The sequence below is a fragment of the Oncorhynchus mykiss genome, chromosome 22 (assembly GCF_057628025.1).
Source record: "Oncorhynchus mykiss isolate SJ-2025 chromosome 22, ASM5762802v1, whole genome shotgun sequence".
NCBI lineage: Eukaryota > Metazoa > Chordata > Actinopteri > Salmoniformes > Salmonidae > Oncorhynchus > Oncorhynchus mykiss.
Window position 1 is genome coordinate 56,704,607 of NC_143043.1, and position 18,874 is coordinate 56,723,480.

The window sequence follows — 18,874 nt, forward strand, 5'->3', positions numbered from 1 at the left end:
AGGGTCAGGGGTTATGGTACTTACATAGCTGTGCAGAGGTGGGGCTGGGTGGAGGGTCAGGGGTTATGGTACTTACATAGCTGTGCAGAGGTGGGGCTGGGCGGAGGTTCAGAGGTTATGGTACTTGGGGTCAGGGGTTATGGTACTTGGGGTCAGGGGTTATGGTACTTACATAGCTGTGCAGAGGTGGGCCTGGGCGGAGGGTCAGGGGTTATGGTACTTGGGGTCAGGGGTTATGGTACTTGAGATCAGGGGTTATGGTACTTACATAGCTGTGCAGAGGTGGGGCTGGGTGGGGGGAAGTCCTCGGTGAAGTTGACGTTACACATGTTGGTGCTACAGCAGCAGAACCTATACGTCCCGTTCTGGATCTGAGACGGAGTGGTGGTAACCACGCAACGGTCGTCATGGCACTCCTGCTGGTCCCCGATGTGAGTCCAGCATCCTGGAGGAGGATAGAGAGGAGGATGAGAGACTGCTGCGGACAGGATGTGACTGTGTGTTCTGCCTTTGATTATAAACACTGTGTGGGTCAAAGTGAGTGAGTGAGTGAGTGAGTGAGTGAGTGAGTGAGTGAGTGAGTGAGTGAGTGAGTGAGTGACAGAAAGACACCAACCAAGAATTCACAAAATGGGACAAATACCAAATTGAGACTGTACGCAGAATTCTGCAAAAATATCCTGTGTACAACGTAAAACACCAAATAATGCATGAAGAGCAGAATTAGGCCGATACCCACTAATTATCAAAATCCAGAAAAGAGCCGTTAAATTCTACAACCACCTAAAAGGAAGTGATTCCCAAACCTTCCATAACAAAGCCATCACCTACAGAGAGATGAACCTGGAGAAGAGTCCCCTAAGCAAGCTGGTCCTGGGGCTCTGTTCACAAACACAAACACACCCTACAGAGCCCCAGGACAGCAACACAATTAGACCCAACCAAATCATGAGAAAACAAAAAGATAATTACTTGACACATTGGAAAGAATTAACAAAAAAAAACGAGCAAACTAGTATGCTATTTGGACCTAAACAGAGAGTACACCGTGGCAGAATACCTGACCACTGTGACTGACCCAAACTTAAGGAAAGCTTTGACTATGTACAGACTTAGTGAGCATAGCCTTGCTATTGAGAAAAGCCGCCATAGGCAGACATGGCTCTCAAGAGAAGACAGGCTATGTGCTCACTGCCCACAAAATGAGGTGGAAACTGAGCTCCACTTCCTAACCTCCTGCCCAATGTATGACCATATTAGAGAGACACATTTCCCTCAGATTACACAGATCCACAAAGAATTCGAAAACCAACTCTCATATCTACTGGGTGAAATTCCACAGTGTGCCATCACAGCAGCAAGATTTGTGACCTGTTGCCACGAGAAAATGGCAACCAGTGAAGAACAAACACCAGACAGCCAGACAGACAGACGGACGGACAGGACAGGACAGACACGTACCCTGTTTGAAGGTCTCTAGTGAGTGTGTATTGAGAGAGCAGACGGACCCTGTTTGAAGGTCTCTAGTGAGTGTGTATTGAGAGAGCAGACGGACCCTGTTTGAATGTCTCTAGTGAGTGTGTATTGAGAGAGCAGACGGACCCTGTTTGAAGGTCTCTAGTGAGTGTGTATTGAGAGAGCAGACGGACCCTGTTTGAAGGTCTCTAGTGAGTGTGTATTGAGAGAGCAGACGGACCCTGTTTGAAGGTCTCTAGTGAGTGTGTATTGAGAGAGCAGACGGACCCTGTTTGAAGGTCTCTAGTGAGTGTGTATTGAGAGAGCAGACGGACCCTGTTTGAAGGTCTCTAGTGAGTGTGTATTGAGAGAGCAGACGGACCCTGTTTGAAGGTCTCTAGTGAGTGTGTATTGAGAGAGCAGACGGACCCTGTTTGAAGGTCTCTAGTGAGTGTGTATTGAGAGAGCAGACAGACCCTGTTTGAAGGTCTCTAGTGAGTGTGTATTGAGAGAGCAGACGGACCCTGTTTGAAGGTCTCTAGTGAGTGTGTATTGAGAGAGCAGACGGACCCTGTTTGAAGGTCTCTAGTGAGTGTGTATTGAGAGAGCAGACGGACCCTGTTTGAATGTCTCTAGTGAGTGTGTATTGAGAGAGCAGACGGACCCTGTTTGAAGGTCTCTAGTGAGTGTGTATTGAGAGAGCAGACGGACCCTGTTTGAAGGTCTCTAGTGAGTGTGTATTGAGAGAGCAGACAGACCCTGTTTGAAGGTCTCTAGTGAGTGTGTATTGAGAGAGCAGACGGACCCTGTTTGAAGGTCTCTAGTGAGTGTGTATTGAGAGAGCAGACGGACCCTGTTTGAAGGTCTCTAGTGAGTGTGTATTGAGAGTGCAGACGGACCCTGTTTGAAGGTCTCTAGTGAGTGTGTATTGAGAGAGCAGACGGACCCTGTTTGAAGGTCTCTAGTGAGTGTGTATTGAGAGAGCAGACGGACCCTGTTTGAATGTCTCTAGTGAGTGTGTATTGAGAGAGCAGACAGACCCTGTTTGAAGGTCTCTAGTGAGTGTGTATTGAGAGAGCAGACGGACCCTGTTTGAAGGTCTCTAGTGAGTGTGTATTGAGAGAGCAGACAGACCCTGTTTGAAGGTCTCTAGTGAGTGTGTATTGAGAGAGCAGACGGACCCTGTTTGAAGGTCTCTAGTGAGTGTGTATTGAGAGAGCAGACGGACCCTGTTTGAATGTCTCTAGTGAGTGTGTATTGAGAGAGCAGACGGACCCTGTTTGAAGGTCTCTAGTGAGTGTGTATTGAGAGAGCAGACGGACCCTGTTTGAAGGTCTCTAGTGAGTGTGTATTGAGAGAGCAGACGGACCCTGTTTGAAGGTCTCTAGTGAGTGTGTATTGAGAGAGCAGACGGACCCTGTTTGAAGGTCTCTAGTGAGTGTGTATTGAGAGAGCAGACGGACCCTGTTTGAAGGTCTCTAGTGAGTGTGTATTGAGAGAGCAGACGGACCCTGTTTGAAGGTCTCTAGTGAGTGTGTATTGAGAGAGCAGACGGACCCTGTTTGAATGTCTCTAGTGAGTGTGTATTGAGAGAGCAGACAGACCCTGTTTGAAGGTCTCTAGTGAGTGTGTATTGAGAGAGCAGACGGACCCTGTTTGAAGGTCTCTAGTGAGTGTGTATTGAGAGAGCAGACGGACCCTGTTTGAAGGTCTCTAGTGAGTGTGTATTGAGAGAGCAGACGGACCCTGTTTGAAGGTCTCTAGTGAGTGTGTATTGAGAGTGCAGACGGACCCTGTTTGAAGGTCTCTAGTGAGTGTGTATTGAGAGAGCAGACGGACCCTGTTTGAAGGTCTCTAGTGAGTGTGTATTGAGAGAGCAGACGGACCCTGTTTGAATGTCTCTAGTGAGTGTGTATTGAGAGAGCAGACAGACCCTGTTTGAAGGTCTCTAGTGAGTGTGTATTGAGAGAGCAGACGGACCCTGTTTGAATGTCTCTAGTGAGTGTGTATTGAGAGAGCAGACGGACCCTGTTTGAAGGTCTCTAGTGAGTGTGTATTGAGAGAGCAGACGGACCCTGTTTGAATGTCTCTAGTGAGTGTGTATTGAGAGAGCAGACGGACCCTGTTTGAAGGTCTCTAGTGAGTGTGTATTGAGAGAGCAGACGGACCCTGTTTGAAGGTCTCTAGTGAGTGTGTATTGAGAGAGCAGACGGACCCTGTTTGAAGGTCTCTAGTGAGTGTGTATTGAGAGAGCAGACGGACCCTGTTTGAAGGTCTCTAGTGAGTGTGTATTGAGAGAGCAGACGGACCCTGTTTGAAGGTCTCTAGTGAGTGTGTATTGAGAGAGCAGACGGACCCTGTTTGAAGGTCTCTAGTGAGTGTGTATTGAGAGAGCAGACGGACCCTGTTTGAATGTCTCTAGTGAGTGTGTATTGAGAGAGCAGACAGACCCTGTTTGAAGGTCTCTAGTGAGTGTGTATTGAGAGAGCAGACGGACCCTGTTTGAAGGTCTCTAGTGAGTGTGTATTGAGAGAGCAGACGGACCCTGTTTGAATGTCTCTAGTGAGTGTGTATTGAGAGAGCAGACGGACCCTGTTTGAAGGTCTCTAGTGAGTGTGTATTGAGAGAGCAGACGGACCCTGTTTGAATGTCTCTAGTGAGTGTGTATTGAGAGAGCAGACGGACCCTGTTTGAAGGTCTCTAGTGAGTGTGTGTATTGAGAGAGCAGACGGACCCTGTTTGAATGTCTCTAGTGAGTGTGTATTGAGAGAGCAGACGGACCCTGTTTGAAGGTCTCTAGTGAGGGTGTATTGAGAGAGCAGACGGACCCTGTTTGAATGTCTCTAGTGAGTGTGTATTGAGAGAGCAGACGGACCCTGTTTGAAGGTCTCTAGTGAGTGTGTATTGAGAGAGCAGACGGACCCTGTTTGAAGGTCTCTAGTGAGTGTGTATTGAGAGAGCAGACGGACCCTGTTTGAAGGTCTCTAGTGAGTGTGTATTGAGAGAGCAGACGGACCCTGTTTGAATGTCTCTAGTGAGTGTGTATTGAGAGAGCAGACGGACCCTGTTTGAAGGTCTCTAGTGAGTGTGTGTATTGAGAGAGCAGACGGACCCTGTTTGAATGTCTCTAGTGAGTGTGTATTGAGAGAGCAGACGGACCCTGTTTGAAGGTCTCTAGTGAGTGTGTGTATTGAGAGAGCAGACGGACCCTGTTTGAATGTCTCTAGTGAGTGTGTATTGAGAGAGCAGACGGACCCTGTTTGAATGCCTCTAGTGAGTGTGTATTGAGAGAGCAGACGGACCCTGTTTGAATGTCTCTAGTGAGTGTGTATTGAGAGAGCAGACGGACCCTGTTTGAAGGTCTCTAGTGAGTGTGTGTATTGAGAGAGCAGACGGACCCTGTTTGAATGTCTCTAGTGAGTGTGTATTGAGAGAGCAGACGGACCCTGTTTGAAGGTCTCTAGTGAGTGTGTGTATTGAGAGAGCAGACGGACCCTGTTTGAATGTCTCTAGTGAGTGTGTATTGAGAGAGCAGACGGACCCTGTTTGAAGGTCTCTAGTGAGTGTGTATTGAGAGAGCAGACGGACCCTGTTTGAAGGTCTCTAGTGAGTGTGTGTATTGAGAGAGCAGACGGACCCTGTTTGAATGTCTCTAGTGAGTGTGTATTGAGAGAGCAGACGGACCCTGTTTGAAGGTCTCTAGTGAGTGTGTATTGAGAGAGCAGACGGACCCTGTTTGAAGGTCTCTAGTGAGTGTGTATTGAGAGAGCAGACGGACCCTGTTTGAAGGTCTCTAGTGAGTGTGTATTGAGAGAGCAGACGGACCCTGTTTGAAGGTCTCTAGTGAGTGTGTATTGAGAGAGCAGACGGACCCTGTTTGAATGTCTCTAGTGAGTGTGTGTATTGAGAGAGCAGACAGACCCTGTTTGAAGGTCTCTAGTGAGTGTGTATTGAGAGAGCAGACGGACCCTGTTTGAATGTCTCTAGTGAGTGTGTATTGAGAGAGCAGACGGACCCTGTTTGAAGGTCTCTAGTGAGTGTGTATTGAGAGAGCAGACGGACCCTGTTTGAATGTCTCTAGTGAGTGTGTGTATTGAGAGAGCAGACGTACCCTGTTTGACCAGGTGTATCTCTCCGTCTCTAGTGAGTGTGTATTGAGAGAGCAGACGTACCCTGTTTGACCAGGTGTATCTCTCCGTCTCTAGTCTTCTCCCACAGGCCATAGCATCGAGAGCCCTTACTGCAGCGTATAGTAGTATTCTCTCTGGTCATAGGCCAGTCTCCTGCTCCTCCCACTGCTCCTCCCACTGCTCCTCCCACTGCTCCCACACGCTGCTCCTCATACTGCTGCTGCTGGTCGTTGAAGGCACACTCACGCTCCTCGCTCTGGGCAGCTAGGTGGAGAGAGAGATGGGGGGAGAGAGGGAGAGGGAGAGGGAGAGGGAGAGAGGGAGAGAGAGAGAGAGAGAGAGAGAGAGAGAGAGACAGAGACAGCGAGAGAGAGAGAGAGAGAGAGAGAGAGAGAGAGAGAGAGAGAGAGAGAGACAGAGACAGAGACAGAGAGAGAGAGAGAGAGAGAGAGAGAGACAGAGAGAGGGAGAGAGACAGAGAGAGGGAGAGAGAGATTAGTGAAAATAATTTGCACTTCTGAGACAGAAAAGGAAATAGATTTTTCAGGTTTGGTAAAGCTTTTTGTTATCTTTATCTAGTTAACTACTCAGCAGCAGGCAGCATGGGTCTGGATGGGGGTATTCACATGGGGGGATGAACTGTAGGTAACCAGGTATTCACATGGGGGGATGAACTGTAGGTAACCAGGTATTCACATGGGGGGGATGAACTGTAGGTAACCAGGTATTCACATGGGGGGGATGAACTGTAGGTAACCAGGTATTCACATGGGGGGATGAACTGTAGGTAACCAGGTATTCACATGGGGGGATGAACTGTAGGTAACCAGGTATTCACATGGGGGGATGAACTGTAGGTAACCAGGTATTCACATGGGGGGATGAACTGTAGGTAACCAGGTATTCACATGGGGGGATGAACTGTAGGTAACCAGGTATTCACATGGGGGGGATGAACTGTAGGTAACCAGGTATTCACATGGGGGGGATGAACTGTAGGTAACCAGGTATTCACATGGGGGGATGAACTGTAGGTAACCAGGTATTCACATGGGGGGATGAACTGTAGGTAACCAGGTATTCACATGGGGGGATGAACTGTAGGTAACCAGGTATTCACATGGGGGGATGAACTGTAGGTAACCAGGTATTCACATGGGGGGATGAACTGTAGGTAACCAGGTATTCACATGGGGGGATGAACTGTAGGTAACCAGGTATTCACATGGGGGGATGAACTGTAGGTAACCAGGTATTCACATGGGGGGATGAACTGTAGGTAACCAGGTATTCACATGGGGGGGATGAACTGTAGATAACCAGGTATTCACATGGGGGGATGAACTGTAGGTAACCAGGTATTCACATGGGGGGATGAACTGTAGGTAACCAGGTATTCACATGGGGGGATGAACTGTAGGTAACCAGGTATTCACATGGGGGGATGAACTGTAGGTAACCAGGTATTCACATGGGGGGATGAACTGTAGGTAACCAGGTATTCACATGGGGGGATGAACTGTAGGTAACCAGGTATTCACATGGGGGGATGAACTGTAGGTAACCAGGTATTCACATGGGGGGATGAACTGTAGGTAACCAGGTATTCACATGGGGGGATGAACTGTAGGTAACCAGGTATTCACATGGGGGGATGAACTGTAGGTAACCAGGTATTCACATGGGGGGATGAACTGTAGGTAACCAGGTATTCACATGGGGGGATGAACTGTAGGTAACCAGGTATTCACATGGGGGGATGAACTGTAGGTAACCAGGTATTCACATGGGGGGATGAACTGTAGGTAACCAGGTATTCACATGGGGGGATGAACTGTAGGTAACCAGGTATTCACATGGGGGGATGAACTGTAGGTAACCAGGTATTCACATGGGGGGATGAACTGTAGGTAACCAGGTATTCACATGGGGGGATGAACTGTAGGTAACCAGGTATTCACATGGGGGGATGAACTGTAGGTAACCAGGTATTCACATGGGGGGATGAACTGTAGGTAACCAGGTATTCACATGGGGGGGATGAACTGTAGGTAACCAGGTATTCACATGGGGGGATGAACTGTAGGTAACCAGGTATTCACATGGGGGGATGAACTGTAGGTAACCAGGTATTCATTTGGGGGACTGTCGGTCGGCCGGCAGAGTACAAAACAGAACACCTGGGCTGGAGTTCTGGAACACCTGGAAAACCTGGGGTGGAGTCTGCACCTGCCGTACACACACCCTTAGTCACGCAAGTGAACCCGCACCATTACAGAGCTTGTACTGTCAATAATGCTACTATCCTGCTAGAGTTACCATGTTATCCTGCTAGAGTTACCATGTTATCCTGCTAGAGCTACCATGTTATCCTACTAGTTACCATGTTATCCTGCTAGAGTTACCATGTTATCCTGCTGGAGTTACCATGTTATCCTGCTGGAGTTACCATGTTATCCTGCTGGAGTTACCATGTTATCCTGCTAGAGCTACCATGTCAATAATGCTACTATCCTGCTAGAGTTACCATGTTATCCTGCTAGAGTTACCATGTTATCCTGCTAGAGTTACCATGTTATCCTGCTGGAGTTACCATGTTATCCTGCTGGAGTTACCATGTTATCCTGCTAGAGTTACCATGTTATCCTGCTAGAGTTACCATGTTATCCTGCTGGAGTTACCATGTTATCCTGCTAGAGTTACCATGTTATCCTGCTAGAGTTACCATGTTATCCTGCTGGAGTTACCATGTTATTCTACTAGAGTTACCATGTTATCACACTAGAGTTACCATGTCAATAATGCTGTTATCCTGCTAGAGTTACCATGTTATCCTGCTAGAGTTACCGTGTTCTCCTACTAGTTACCATGTTATCCTGCTAGAGTTACCATGTTATCCTGCTGGAGTTACCATGTTATCCTGCTGGAGTTACCATGTTATTCTACTAGAGTTACCATGTTATCACAATACAGTTACCATGTCAATAATGCTGTTATCCTGCTAGAGTTACCATGTTATCCTGCTAGAGTTACCATGTTATCCTGCTAGAGTTACCATGTTGTCCTGCTAGAGTTACCATGTTATCCTGCTAGAGTTACCATGTTATCCTGCTGGAATTACCATGTTATCCTGCTGGAGTTACCATGTTATCCTGCTGGAGTTACCATGTTATTCTACTAGAGTTACCATGTTATCACAATAGAGTTACCATGTCAATAATGCTGTTATCCTGCTAGAGTTACCATGGTATCCTGCTGGAGTTACCATGTTATCCTGCTAGAGTCGCCATGTTATCCTGTTAGAGTTACCATGTTATCCTGCTGGAGTTACCATGTTATCCTGCTAGAGCTACCATGTTATCCTGCTAGAGTTACCATGTTATCCTGCTAGAGCTACCATGTCAATAATGCTACTATCCTGCTAGAGTTACCATGTTATCCTGCTAGAGTTATCATGTTATCCTGCTGGAGTTACCATGTTATCCTGCTAGAGTTACCATGTTATCCTGCTAGAGTTACCATGTTATCCTGCTGGAGTTACCATGTTAACTGCTAGAGTTACCATGTTATCCTGCTAGAGTTACCATGTTATCCTGCTAGAGCTACCATGTCAATAATGCTACTATCCTGCTAGAGTTACCATGTTATCCTGCTAGAGTTATCATGTTATCCTGCTAGAGTTACCATGTTATCCTGCTAGAGTTACCATGTTATCCTGCTAGAGCTACCATGTTATCCTGCTAGAGTTACCATGTTATCCTGCTAGAGTTACCATGTTATCCTGCTAGAGCTACCATGTTATCCTGCTAGCGTTACCATGTTATCCTGCTAGAGTTACCATGTTATCTTGCTAGAGTTTAACTAGGCTATAGGAGTGTGGGATGGGGGAGACAGAGGAGTTTAACTAGGCTATAGGAGTGTGGGATGGGGGAGACAGAGGAGTTTAACTAGGCTATAGGAGTGTGGGATGGGGGAGACAGAGGAGTTTAACTAGGCTACCCTGAGTGTGGGATGGGGGAGACAGAGGAGTTTAACTAAGCTATAGAAGTGTGGGATGGGGGAAACAGAGGAGTTTAACTAGGCTATAGGAGTGTGGGATGGGGAGACAAAGGAGTTTAACTAGGCTATAGGAGTGTGGGATGGGGGAGACAGAGGAGTTTAACTAGGCTATAGGAGTGTGGGATGGGGGAGACAGAGGAGTTTAACTAGGCTATAGGAGTGTGGGATCAGAGGAGGATGAGAGGAGTTAGATCTCTCTGGAGCAGAGCACCGAGCACACCACCCAGACGTGGGGACAGGCTTCCCTCAGAATAACCTGCAAAACTATAAAAGGACTCTACAGGCTGGAGGGGAACGTTTCTGCAGGTTAACACAGGACTCAGATCAGAGAAGACTAGGTCAGAACACAGGACTCAGATCAGAGAAGACTAGGTCAGGACTCAGAGCAGAGAAGACTAGGTCAGGACTCAGAGCAGAGAAGACTAGGTCAGGACTCAGAGCAGAGAAGACTAGGTCAGGACTCAGAGCAGAGAAGACTAGGTCAGGACTCAGAGCAGAGGAGACTAGGTCAGAACACAGGACTCAGAGCAGAGAAGACAAGGTCAGAACACAGGACTCAGAGCAGAGAAGACTAGGTCAGGACTCAGAGCTGAGAAGACTAGGTCAGAACACAGGACTCAGAACAGAGGAGACTAGGTCAGGACTCAGAGCAGAGAAGACTGGGTCAGAACACAGGACTCAGAGCAGAGGAGACTAGGTCAGGACTCAGAGCAGAGAAGACTAGGTCAGAACACAGGACTCAGAGCAGAGATGACTAGGTCAGAACACAGGACTCAGAGCAGAGAAGACTAGGTCAGGACTCAGAGCAGAGAAGACTAGGTCAGAACACAGGACTCAGAGCAGAGAAGACTAGGTCAGAACACAGGACTCAGAGCAGAGAAGACTAGGTCAGAACACAGCATTACTCAGATCAGAAAAGACTAGGTCAGAACACAGGATTACTCAGAGCAGAGAAGACTAGGTCAGAACACAGGACTACTCAGAGCAGAGAAGACTAGGTCAGAACACAGGATTACTCAGAGCAGAGAAGACTAGGTCAGAACACAGGACTACTCAGAGCAGAGAAGACTAGGTCAGGACTCAGAGCAGAGGAGACTAGGTCAGAACACAGGACTCAGAGCAGAGAAGACTAGGTCAGAACACAGGACTCAGAGCAGAGAAGACTAGGTCAGGACTCAGAGCTGAGAAGACTAGGTCAGAACACAGGACTCAGAACAGAGGAGACTAGGTCAGGACTCAGAGCAGAGAAGACTGGGTCAGAACACAGGACTCAGAGCAGAGAAGACTATGTCAGGACTCAGAGCAGAGAAGACTAGGTCAGAACACAGGACTCAGAACAGAGGAGACTAGGTCAGGACACAGAGCAGAGAAGACTAGGTCAGAACACAGGACTCAGAGCAGAGAAGACTAGGTCAGGACTCAGAGCAGAGAAGACTAGGTCAGAACACAGGACTCAGAGCAGAGAAGACTAGGTCAGAACACAGGACTCAGAGCAGAGAAGACTAGGTCAGAACACAGCATTACTCAGATCAGAAAAGACTAGGTCAGAACACAGGATTACTCAGAGCAGAGAAGACTAGGTCAGAACACAGGATTACTCAGAGCAGAGAAGACTAGGTCAGAACACAGGACTACTCAGAGCAGAGAAGACTAGGTCAGAACACAGGATTACTCAGAGCAGAGAAGACTAGGTCAGAACACAGGACTACTCAGAGCAGAGAAGACTAGGTCAGGACTCAGAGCAGAGGAGACTAGGTCAGAACACAGGACTCAGAGCAGAGAAGACTAGGTCAGAACACAGGACTCAGAGCAGAGAAGACTAGGTCAGGACTCAGAGCTGAGAAGACTAGGTCAGAACACAGGACTCAGAACAGAGGAGACTAGGTCAGGACTCAGAGCAGAGAAGACTGGGTCAGAACACAGGACTCAGAGCAGAGAAGACTATGTCAGGACTCAGAGCAGAGAAGACTAGGTCAGAACACAGGACTCAGAACAGAGGAGACTAGGTCAGGACACAGAGCAGAGAAGACTAGGTCAGGACTCAGAGCAGAGAAGACTAGGTCAGGACTCAGAACAGAGAAGACTAGGTCAGAACACAGGACTCAGAGCAGAGAAGACTAGGTCAGGACTCAGAGCAGAGGAGACTAGGTCAGGACTCGGAGCAGAGGAGACTAGGTCAGGACTCAGAGCAGAGAAGACTAGGTCAGAACACAGGACTCAGAGCAGAGAAGACTAGGTCAGAACACAGGACTCAGAGCAGAGAAGACTAGGTCAGAACACAGAGCAGAGGAGACTAGGTCAGGACTCAGAGTAGAGGAGACTAGGTCAGGACTCAGAGCAGAGGAGACTAGGTCAGGACTCAGAGCAGAGAAGACTAGGTCAGGACTCAGAGCAGAGGAGACTAGGTCAGGACTCAGAGCAGAGGAGACTAGGTCAGGACTCAGAGCAGAGAAGACTAGGTCAGGACTCAGAGCAGAGAAGACTAGGTCAGAACACAGGACTCAGAACAGAGAATACAAGGTCAGGACAGAGCAGAGGAGACTAGGTCATGACTCAAAGCAGAGGAGACTAGGTCAGGACTCAGAGCAGAGAAGACTAGGTCAGAACACAGGACTCAGAGCAGAGAAGACTAGGTCAGAACACAGCATTACTCAGATCAGAAAAGACTAGGTCAGAACACAGGATTACTCAGAGCAGAGAAGACTAGGTCAGAACACAGGATTACTCAGAGCAGAGAAGACTAGGTCAGAACACAGGACTACTCAGAGCAGAGAAGACTAGGTCAGAACACAGGATTACTCAGAGCAGAGAAGACTAGGTCAGAACACAGGACTACTCAGAGCAGAGAAGACTAGGTCAGGACTCAGAGCAGAGGAGACTAGGTCAGAACACAGGACTCAGAGCAGAGAAGACTAGGTCAGAACACAGGACTCAGAGCAGAGAAGACTAGGTCAGGACTCAGAGCTGAGAAGACTAGGTCAGAACACAGGACTCAGAACAGAGGAGACTAGGTCAGGACTCAGAGCAGAGAAGACTGGGTCAGAACACAGGACTCAGAGCAGAGAAGACTATGTCAGGACTCAGAGCAGAGAAGACTAGGTCAGAACACAGGACTCAGAACAGAGGAGACTAGGTCAGGACACAGAGCAGAGAAGACTAGGTCAGGACTCAGAGCAGAGATGACTAGGTCAGACCTCAGAACAGAGAAGACTAGGTCAGAACACAGGACTCAGAGCAGAGAAGACTAGGTCAGGACTCAGAGCAGAGGAGACTAGGTCAGGACTCGGAGCAGAGAAGACTAGGTCAGGACTCAGAGCAGAGAAGACTAGGTCAGAACACAGGACTCAGAGCAGAGAAGACTAGGTCAGAACACAGGACTCAGAGCAGAGAAGACTAGGTCAGAACACAGGACTCAGAGCAGAGAAGACTAGGTCAGAACACAGAGCAGAGGAGACTAGGTCAGGACTCAGAGTAGAGGAGACTAGGTCAGGACTCAGAGCAGAGGAGACTAGGTCAGGACTCAGAGCAGAGAAGACTAGGTCAGGACTCAGAGCAGAGGAGACTAGGTCAGGACTCAGAGCAGAGGAGACTAGGTCAGGACTCAGAGCAGAGAAGACTAGGTCAGGACTCAGAGCAGAGAAGACTAGGTCAGAACACAGGACTCAGAACAGAGAATACAAGGTCAGGACAGAGCAGAGGAGACTAGGTCATGACTCAAAGCAGAGGAGACTAGGTCAGGACTCAGAGCAGAGAAGACTAGGTCAGAACACAGGACTCAGAGCAGAGAAGACTAGGTCAGAACACAGCATTACTCAGATCAGAAAAGACTAGGTCAGAACACAGGATTACTCAGAGCAGAGAAGACTAGGTCAGAACACAGGATTACTCAGAGCAGAGAAGACTAGGTCAGAACACAGGACTACTCAGAGCAGAGAAGACTAGGTCAGAACACAGGATTACTCAGAGCAGAGAAGACTAGGTCAGAACACAGGACTACTCAGAGCAGAGAAGACTAGGTCAGGACTCAGAGCAGAGGAGACTAGGTCAGAACACAGGACTCAGAGCAGAGAAGACTAGGTCAGAACACAGGACTCAGAGCAGAGAAGACTAGGTCAGGACTCAGAGCTGAGAAGACTAGGTCAGAACACAGGACTCAGAACAGAGGAGACTAGGTCAGGACTCAGAGCAGAGAAGACTGGGTCAGAACACAGGACTCAGAGCAGAGAAGACTATGTCAGGACTCAGAGCAGAGAAGACTAGGTCAGAACACAGGACTCAGAACAGAGGAGACTAGGTCAGGACACAGAGCAGAGAAGACTAGGTCAGGACTCAGAGCAGAGATGACTAGGTCAGACCTCAGAACAGAGAAGACTAGGTCAGAACACAGGACTCAGAGCAGAGAAGACTAGGTCAGGACTCAGAGCAGAGGAGACTAGGTCAGGACTCGGAGCAGAGAAGACTAGGTCAGGACTCAGAGCAGAGAAGACTAGGTCAGAACACAGGACTCAGAGCAGAGAAGACTAGGTCAGAACACAGGACTCAGAGCAGAGAAGACTAGGTCAGAACACAGAGCAGAGGAGACTAGGTCAGGACTCAGAGTAGAGGAGACTAGGTCAGGACTCAGAGCAGAGGAGACTAGGTCAGGACTCAGAGCAGAGAAGACTAGGTCAGGACTCAGAGCAGAGGAGACTAGGTCAGGACTCAGAGCAGAGGAGACTAGGTCAGGACTCAGAGCAGAGAAGACTAGGTCAGGACTCAGAGCAGAGAAGACTAGGTCAGAACACAGGACTCAGAACAGAGAATACAAGGTCAGGACAGAGCAGAGGAGACTAGGTCAGGACTCAGAGTAGAGGAGACTAGGTCAGGACTCAGAGCAGAGGAGACTAGGTCAGGACTCAGAGCAGAGAAGACTAGGTCAGGACTCAGAGCAGAGGAGACTAGGTCAGGACTCAGAGCAGAGAAGACTAAGTCAGAACACAGGACTCAGAACAGAGAAGACTAGGTCAGGACTCAGAGCAGAGAAGACTAGGTCAGAACACAGGACTCAGAGCAGAGAAGACTAGGTCAGAACACAGAGCAGAGGAGACTAGGTCAGGACTCAGAGTAGAGGAGACTAGGTCAGGACTCAGAGCAGAGGAGACTAGGTCAGGACTCAGAGCAGAGAAGACTAGGTCAGGACTCAGAGCAGAGGAGACTAGGTCTGGACTCAGAGCAGAGGAGACTAGGTCAGGACTCAGAGCAGAGAAGACTAGGTCAGGACTCAGAGCAGAGAAGACTAGGTCAGAACACAGGACTCAGAACAGAGAATACAAGGTCAGGACAGAGCAGAGGAGACTAGGTCATGACTCAAAGCAGAGGAGACTAGGTCAGGACTCAGAGCAGAGAAGACTAAGTCAGAACACAGGACTCAGAACAGAGAAGACTAGGTCAGGACTCAGAGCAGAGAAGACTAGGTCAGAACACAGGACTCAGAACAGAGGAGACTAGGTCAGAACACAGGACTCAGAGCAGAGAAGACTAGGTCAGAACACAGGACTCAGAGCAGAGAAGACTAGGTCAGGACTCAGAGCTGAGAAGACTAGGTCAGAACACAGGACTCAGAACAGAGGAGACTAGGTCAGGACTCAGAGCAGAGAAGACTAGGTCAGGACTCAGAGCAGAGAAGACTAGGTCAGGACTCAGAGCAGAGGAGACTAGGTCAGGACTCGGAGCAGAGGAGACTAGGTCAGGACTCAGAGCAGAGAAGACTAGGTCAGAACACAGGACTCAGAGCAGAGAAGACTAGGTCAGAACACAGGACTCAGAGCAGAGAAGACTAGGTCAGAACACAGAGCAGAGGAGACTAGGTCAGGACTCAGAGTAGAGGAGACTAGGTCAGGACTCAGAGCAGAGGAGACTAGGTCAGGACTCAGAGCAGAGAAGACTAGGTCAGAACACAGGACTCAGAGCAGAGAAGACTAGGTCAGAACACAGGACTCAGAGCAGAGAAGACTAGGTCAGAACACAGCATTACTCAGATCAGAAAAGACTAGGTCAGAACACAGGATTACTCAGAGCAGAGAAGACTAGGTCAGAACACAGGATTACTCAGAGCAGAGAAGACTAGGTCAGAACACAGGACTACTCAGAGCAGAGAAGACTAGGTCAGAACACAGGATTACTCAGAGCAGAGAAGACTAGGTCAGAACACAGGACTACTCAGAGCAGAGAAGACTAGGTCAGGACTCAGAGCAGAGGAGACTAGGTCAGAACACAGGACTCAGAGCAGAGAAGACTAGGTCAGAACACAGGACTCAGAGCAGAGAAGACAAGGTCAGAACACAGGACTCAGAGCAGAGAAGACTAGGTCAGGACTCAGAGCTGAGAAGACTAGGTCAGAACACAGGACTCAGAACAGAGGAGACTAGGTCAGGACTCAGAGCAGAGAAGACTGGGTCAGAACACAGGACTCAGAGCAGAGAAGACTATGTCAGGACTCAGAGCAGAGAAGACTAGGTCAGAACACAGGACTCAGAACAGAGGAGACTAGGTCAGGACACAGAGCAGAGAAGACTAGGTCAGGACTCAGAGCAGAGAAGACTAGGTCAGGACTCAGAACAGAGAAGACTAGGTCAGAACACAGGACTCAGAACAGAGGAGACTAGGTCAGGACACAGAGCAGAGAAGACTAGGTCAGGACTCAGAGCAGAGAAGACTAGGTCAGGACTCAGAACAGAGAAGACTAGGTCAGAACACAGGACTCAGAGCAGAGAAGACTAGGTCAGGACTCAGAGCAGAGGAGACTAGGTCAGGACTCAGAGCAGAGAAGACAAGGTCAGAACACAGGACTTAGAACAGAGGAGACTAGGTCAGGACTCAGAGCAGAGAAGACTAGGTCAGGACTCAGAGCAGAGGAGACTAGGTCAGGACTCGGAGCAGAGGAGACTAGGTCAGGACTCAGAGCAGAGAAGACTAGGTCAGAACACAGGACTCAGAGCAGAGAAGACTAGGTCAGAACACAGGACTCAGAGCAGAGAAGACTAGGTCAGGACTCAGAGCTGAGAAGACTAGGTCAGAACACAGGACTCAGAACAGAGGAGACTAGGTCAGGACTCAGAGTAGAGGAGACTAGGTCAGGACTCAGAGCAGAGGAGACTAGGTCAGGACTCAGAGCAGAGAAGACTAGGTCAGGACTCAGAGCAGAGGAGACTAGGTCTGGACTCAGAGCAGAGGAGACTAGGTCAGGACTCAGAGCAGAGAAGACTAGGTCAGGACTCAGAGCAGAGAAGACTAGGTCAGAACACAGGACTCAGAACAGAGAATACAAGGTCAGGACAGAGCAGAGGAGACTAGGTCATGACTCAAAGCAGAGGAGACTAGGTCAGGACTCAGAGCAGAGAAGACTAAGTCAGAACACAGGACTCAGAACAGAGAAGACTAGGTCAGGACTCAGAGCAGAGAAGACTAGGTCAGAACACAGGACTCAGAACAGAGGAGACTAGGTCAGAACACAGGACTCAGAGCAGAGAAGACTAGGTCAGAACACAGGACTCAGAGCAGAGAAGACTAGGTCAGGACTCAGAGCTGAGAAGACTAGGTCAGAACACAGGACTCAGAACAGAGGAGACTAGGTCAGGACTCAGAGCAGAGAAGACTAGGTCAGGACTCAGAGCAGAGAAGACTAGGTCAGGACTCAGAGCAGAGGAGACTAGGTCAGGACTCGGAGCAGAGGAGACTAGGTCAGGACTCAGAGCAGAGAAGACTAGGTCAGAACACAGGACTCAGAGCAGAGAAGACTAGGTCAGAACACAGGACTCAGAGCAGAGAAGACTAGGTCAGAACACAGAGCAGAGGAGACTAGGTCAGGACTCAGAGTAGAGGAGACTAGGTCAGGACTCAGAGCAGAGGAGACTAGGTCAGGACTCAGAGCAGAGAAGACTAGGTCAGAACACAGGACTCAGAGCAGAGAAGACTAGGTCAGAACACAGGACTCAGAGCAGAGAAGACTAGGTCAGAACACAGCATTACTCAGATCAGAAAAGACTAGGTCAGAACACAGGATTACTCAGAGCAGAGAAGACTAGGTCAGAACACAGGATTACTCAGAGCAGAGAAGACTAGGTCAGAACACAGGACTACTCAGAGCAGAGAAGACTAGGTCAGAACACAGGATTACTCAGAGCAGAGAAGACTAGGTCAGAACACAGGACTACTCAGAGCAGAGAAGACTAGGTCAGGACTCAGAGCAGAGGAGACTAGGTCAGAACACAGGACTCAGAGCAGAGAAGACTAGGTCAGAACACAGGACTCAGAGCAGAGAAGACAAGGTCAGAACACAGGACTCAGAGCAGAGAAGACTAGGTCAGGACTCAGAGCTGAGAAGACTAGGTCAGAACACAGGACTCAGAACAGAGGAGACTAGGTCAGGACTCAGAGCAGAGAAGACTAGGTCAGGACTCAGAGCAGAGAAGACTAGGTCAGGACTCAGAGCAGAGGAGACTAGGTCAGGACTCGGAGCAGAGGAGACTAGGTCAGGACTCAGAGCAGAGAAGACTAGGTCAGAACACAGGACTCAGAGCAGAGAAGACTAGGTCAGAACACAGCATTACTCAGATCAGAAAAGACTAGGTCAGAACACAGGATTACTCAGAGCAGAGAAGACTAGGTCAGAACACAGGATTACTCAGAGCAGAGAAGACTAGGTCAGAACACAGGACTACTCAGAGCAGAGAAGACTAGGTCAGAACACAGGATTACTCAGAGCAGAGAAGACTAGGTCAGAACACAGGACTACTCAGAGCAGAGAAGACTAGGTCAGGACTCAGAGCAGAGGAGACTAGGTCAGAACACAGGACTCAGAGCAGAGAAGACTAGGTCAGAACACAGGACTCAGAGCAGAGAAGACAAGGTCAGAACACAGGACTCAGAGCAGAGAAGACTAGGTCAGGACTCAGAGCTGAGAAGACTAGGTCAGAACACAGGACTCAGAACAGAGGAGACTAGGTCAGGACTCAGAGCAGAGAAGACTGGGTCAGAACACAGGACTCAGAGCAGAGAAGACTATGTCAGGACTCAGAGCAGAGAAGACTAGGTCAGAACACAGGACTCAGAACAGAGGAGACTAGGTCAGGACACAGAGCAGAGAAGACTAGGTCAGGACTCAGAGCAGAGAAGACTAGGTCAGGACTCAGAACAGAGAAGACTAGGTCAGAACACAGGACTCAGAACAGAGGAGACTAGGTCAGGACACA

General features: G+C 49.0%; 1 protein-coding gene across 2 annotated transcripts in view; it reads right to left on the reverse strand.

Annotated features, from left to right (window-relative positions):
- The window catches only part of bmpr2b (bone morphogenetic protein receptor type 2b), a 176,755-nt gene that overhangs the window by 105,648 nt on the left and 52,233 nt on the right, over positions 1-18,874 (reverse strand). Inside the window, exons 2-3 of one of the 2 annotated variants that reach the window (XM_090216345.1) lie at positions 5,628-5,849; positions 269-445 (exon numbers count right to left, since the gene is read on the reverse strand). In XM_090216345.1, coding sequence (XP_090072471.1) covers positions 269-445; positions 5,628-5,849 — 399 coding nt within the window. Of the gene's footprint in view, positions 1-268; positions 446-5,566; positions 5,850-18,874 lie in introns of both variants that reach the window. The other variant, XM_090216346.1, reaches the window with a different exon arrangement.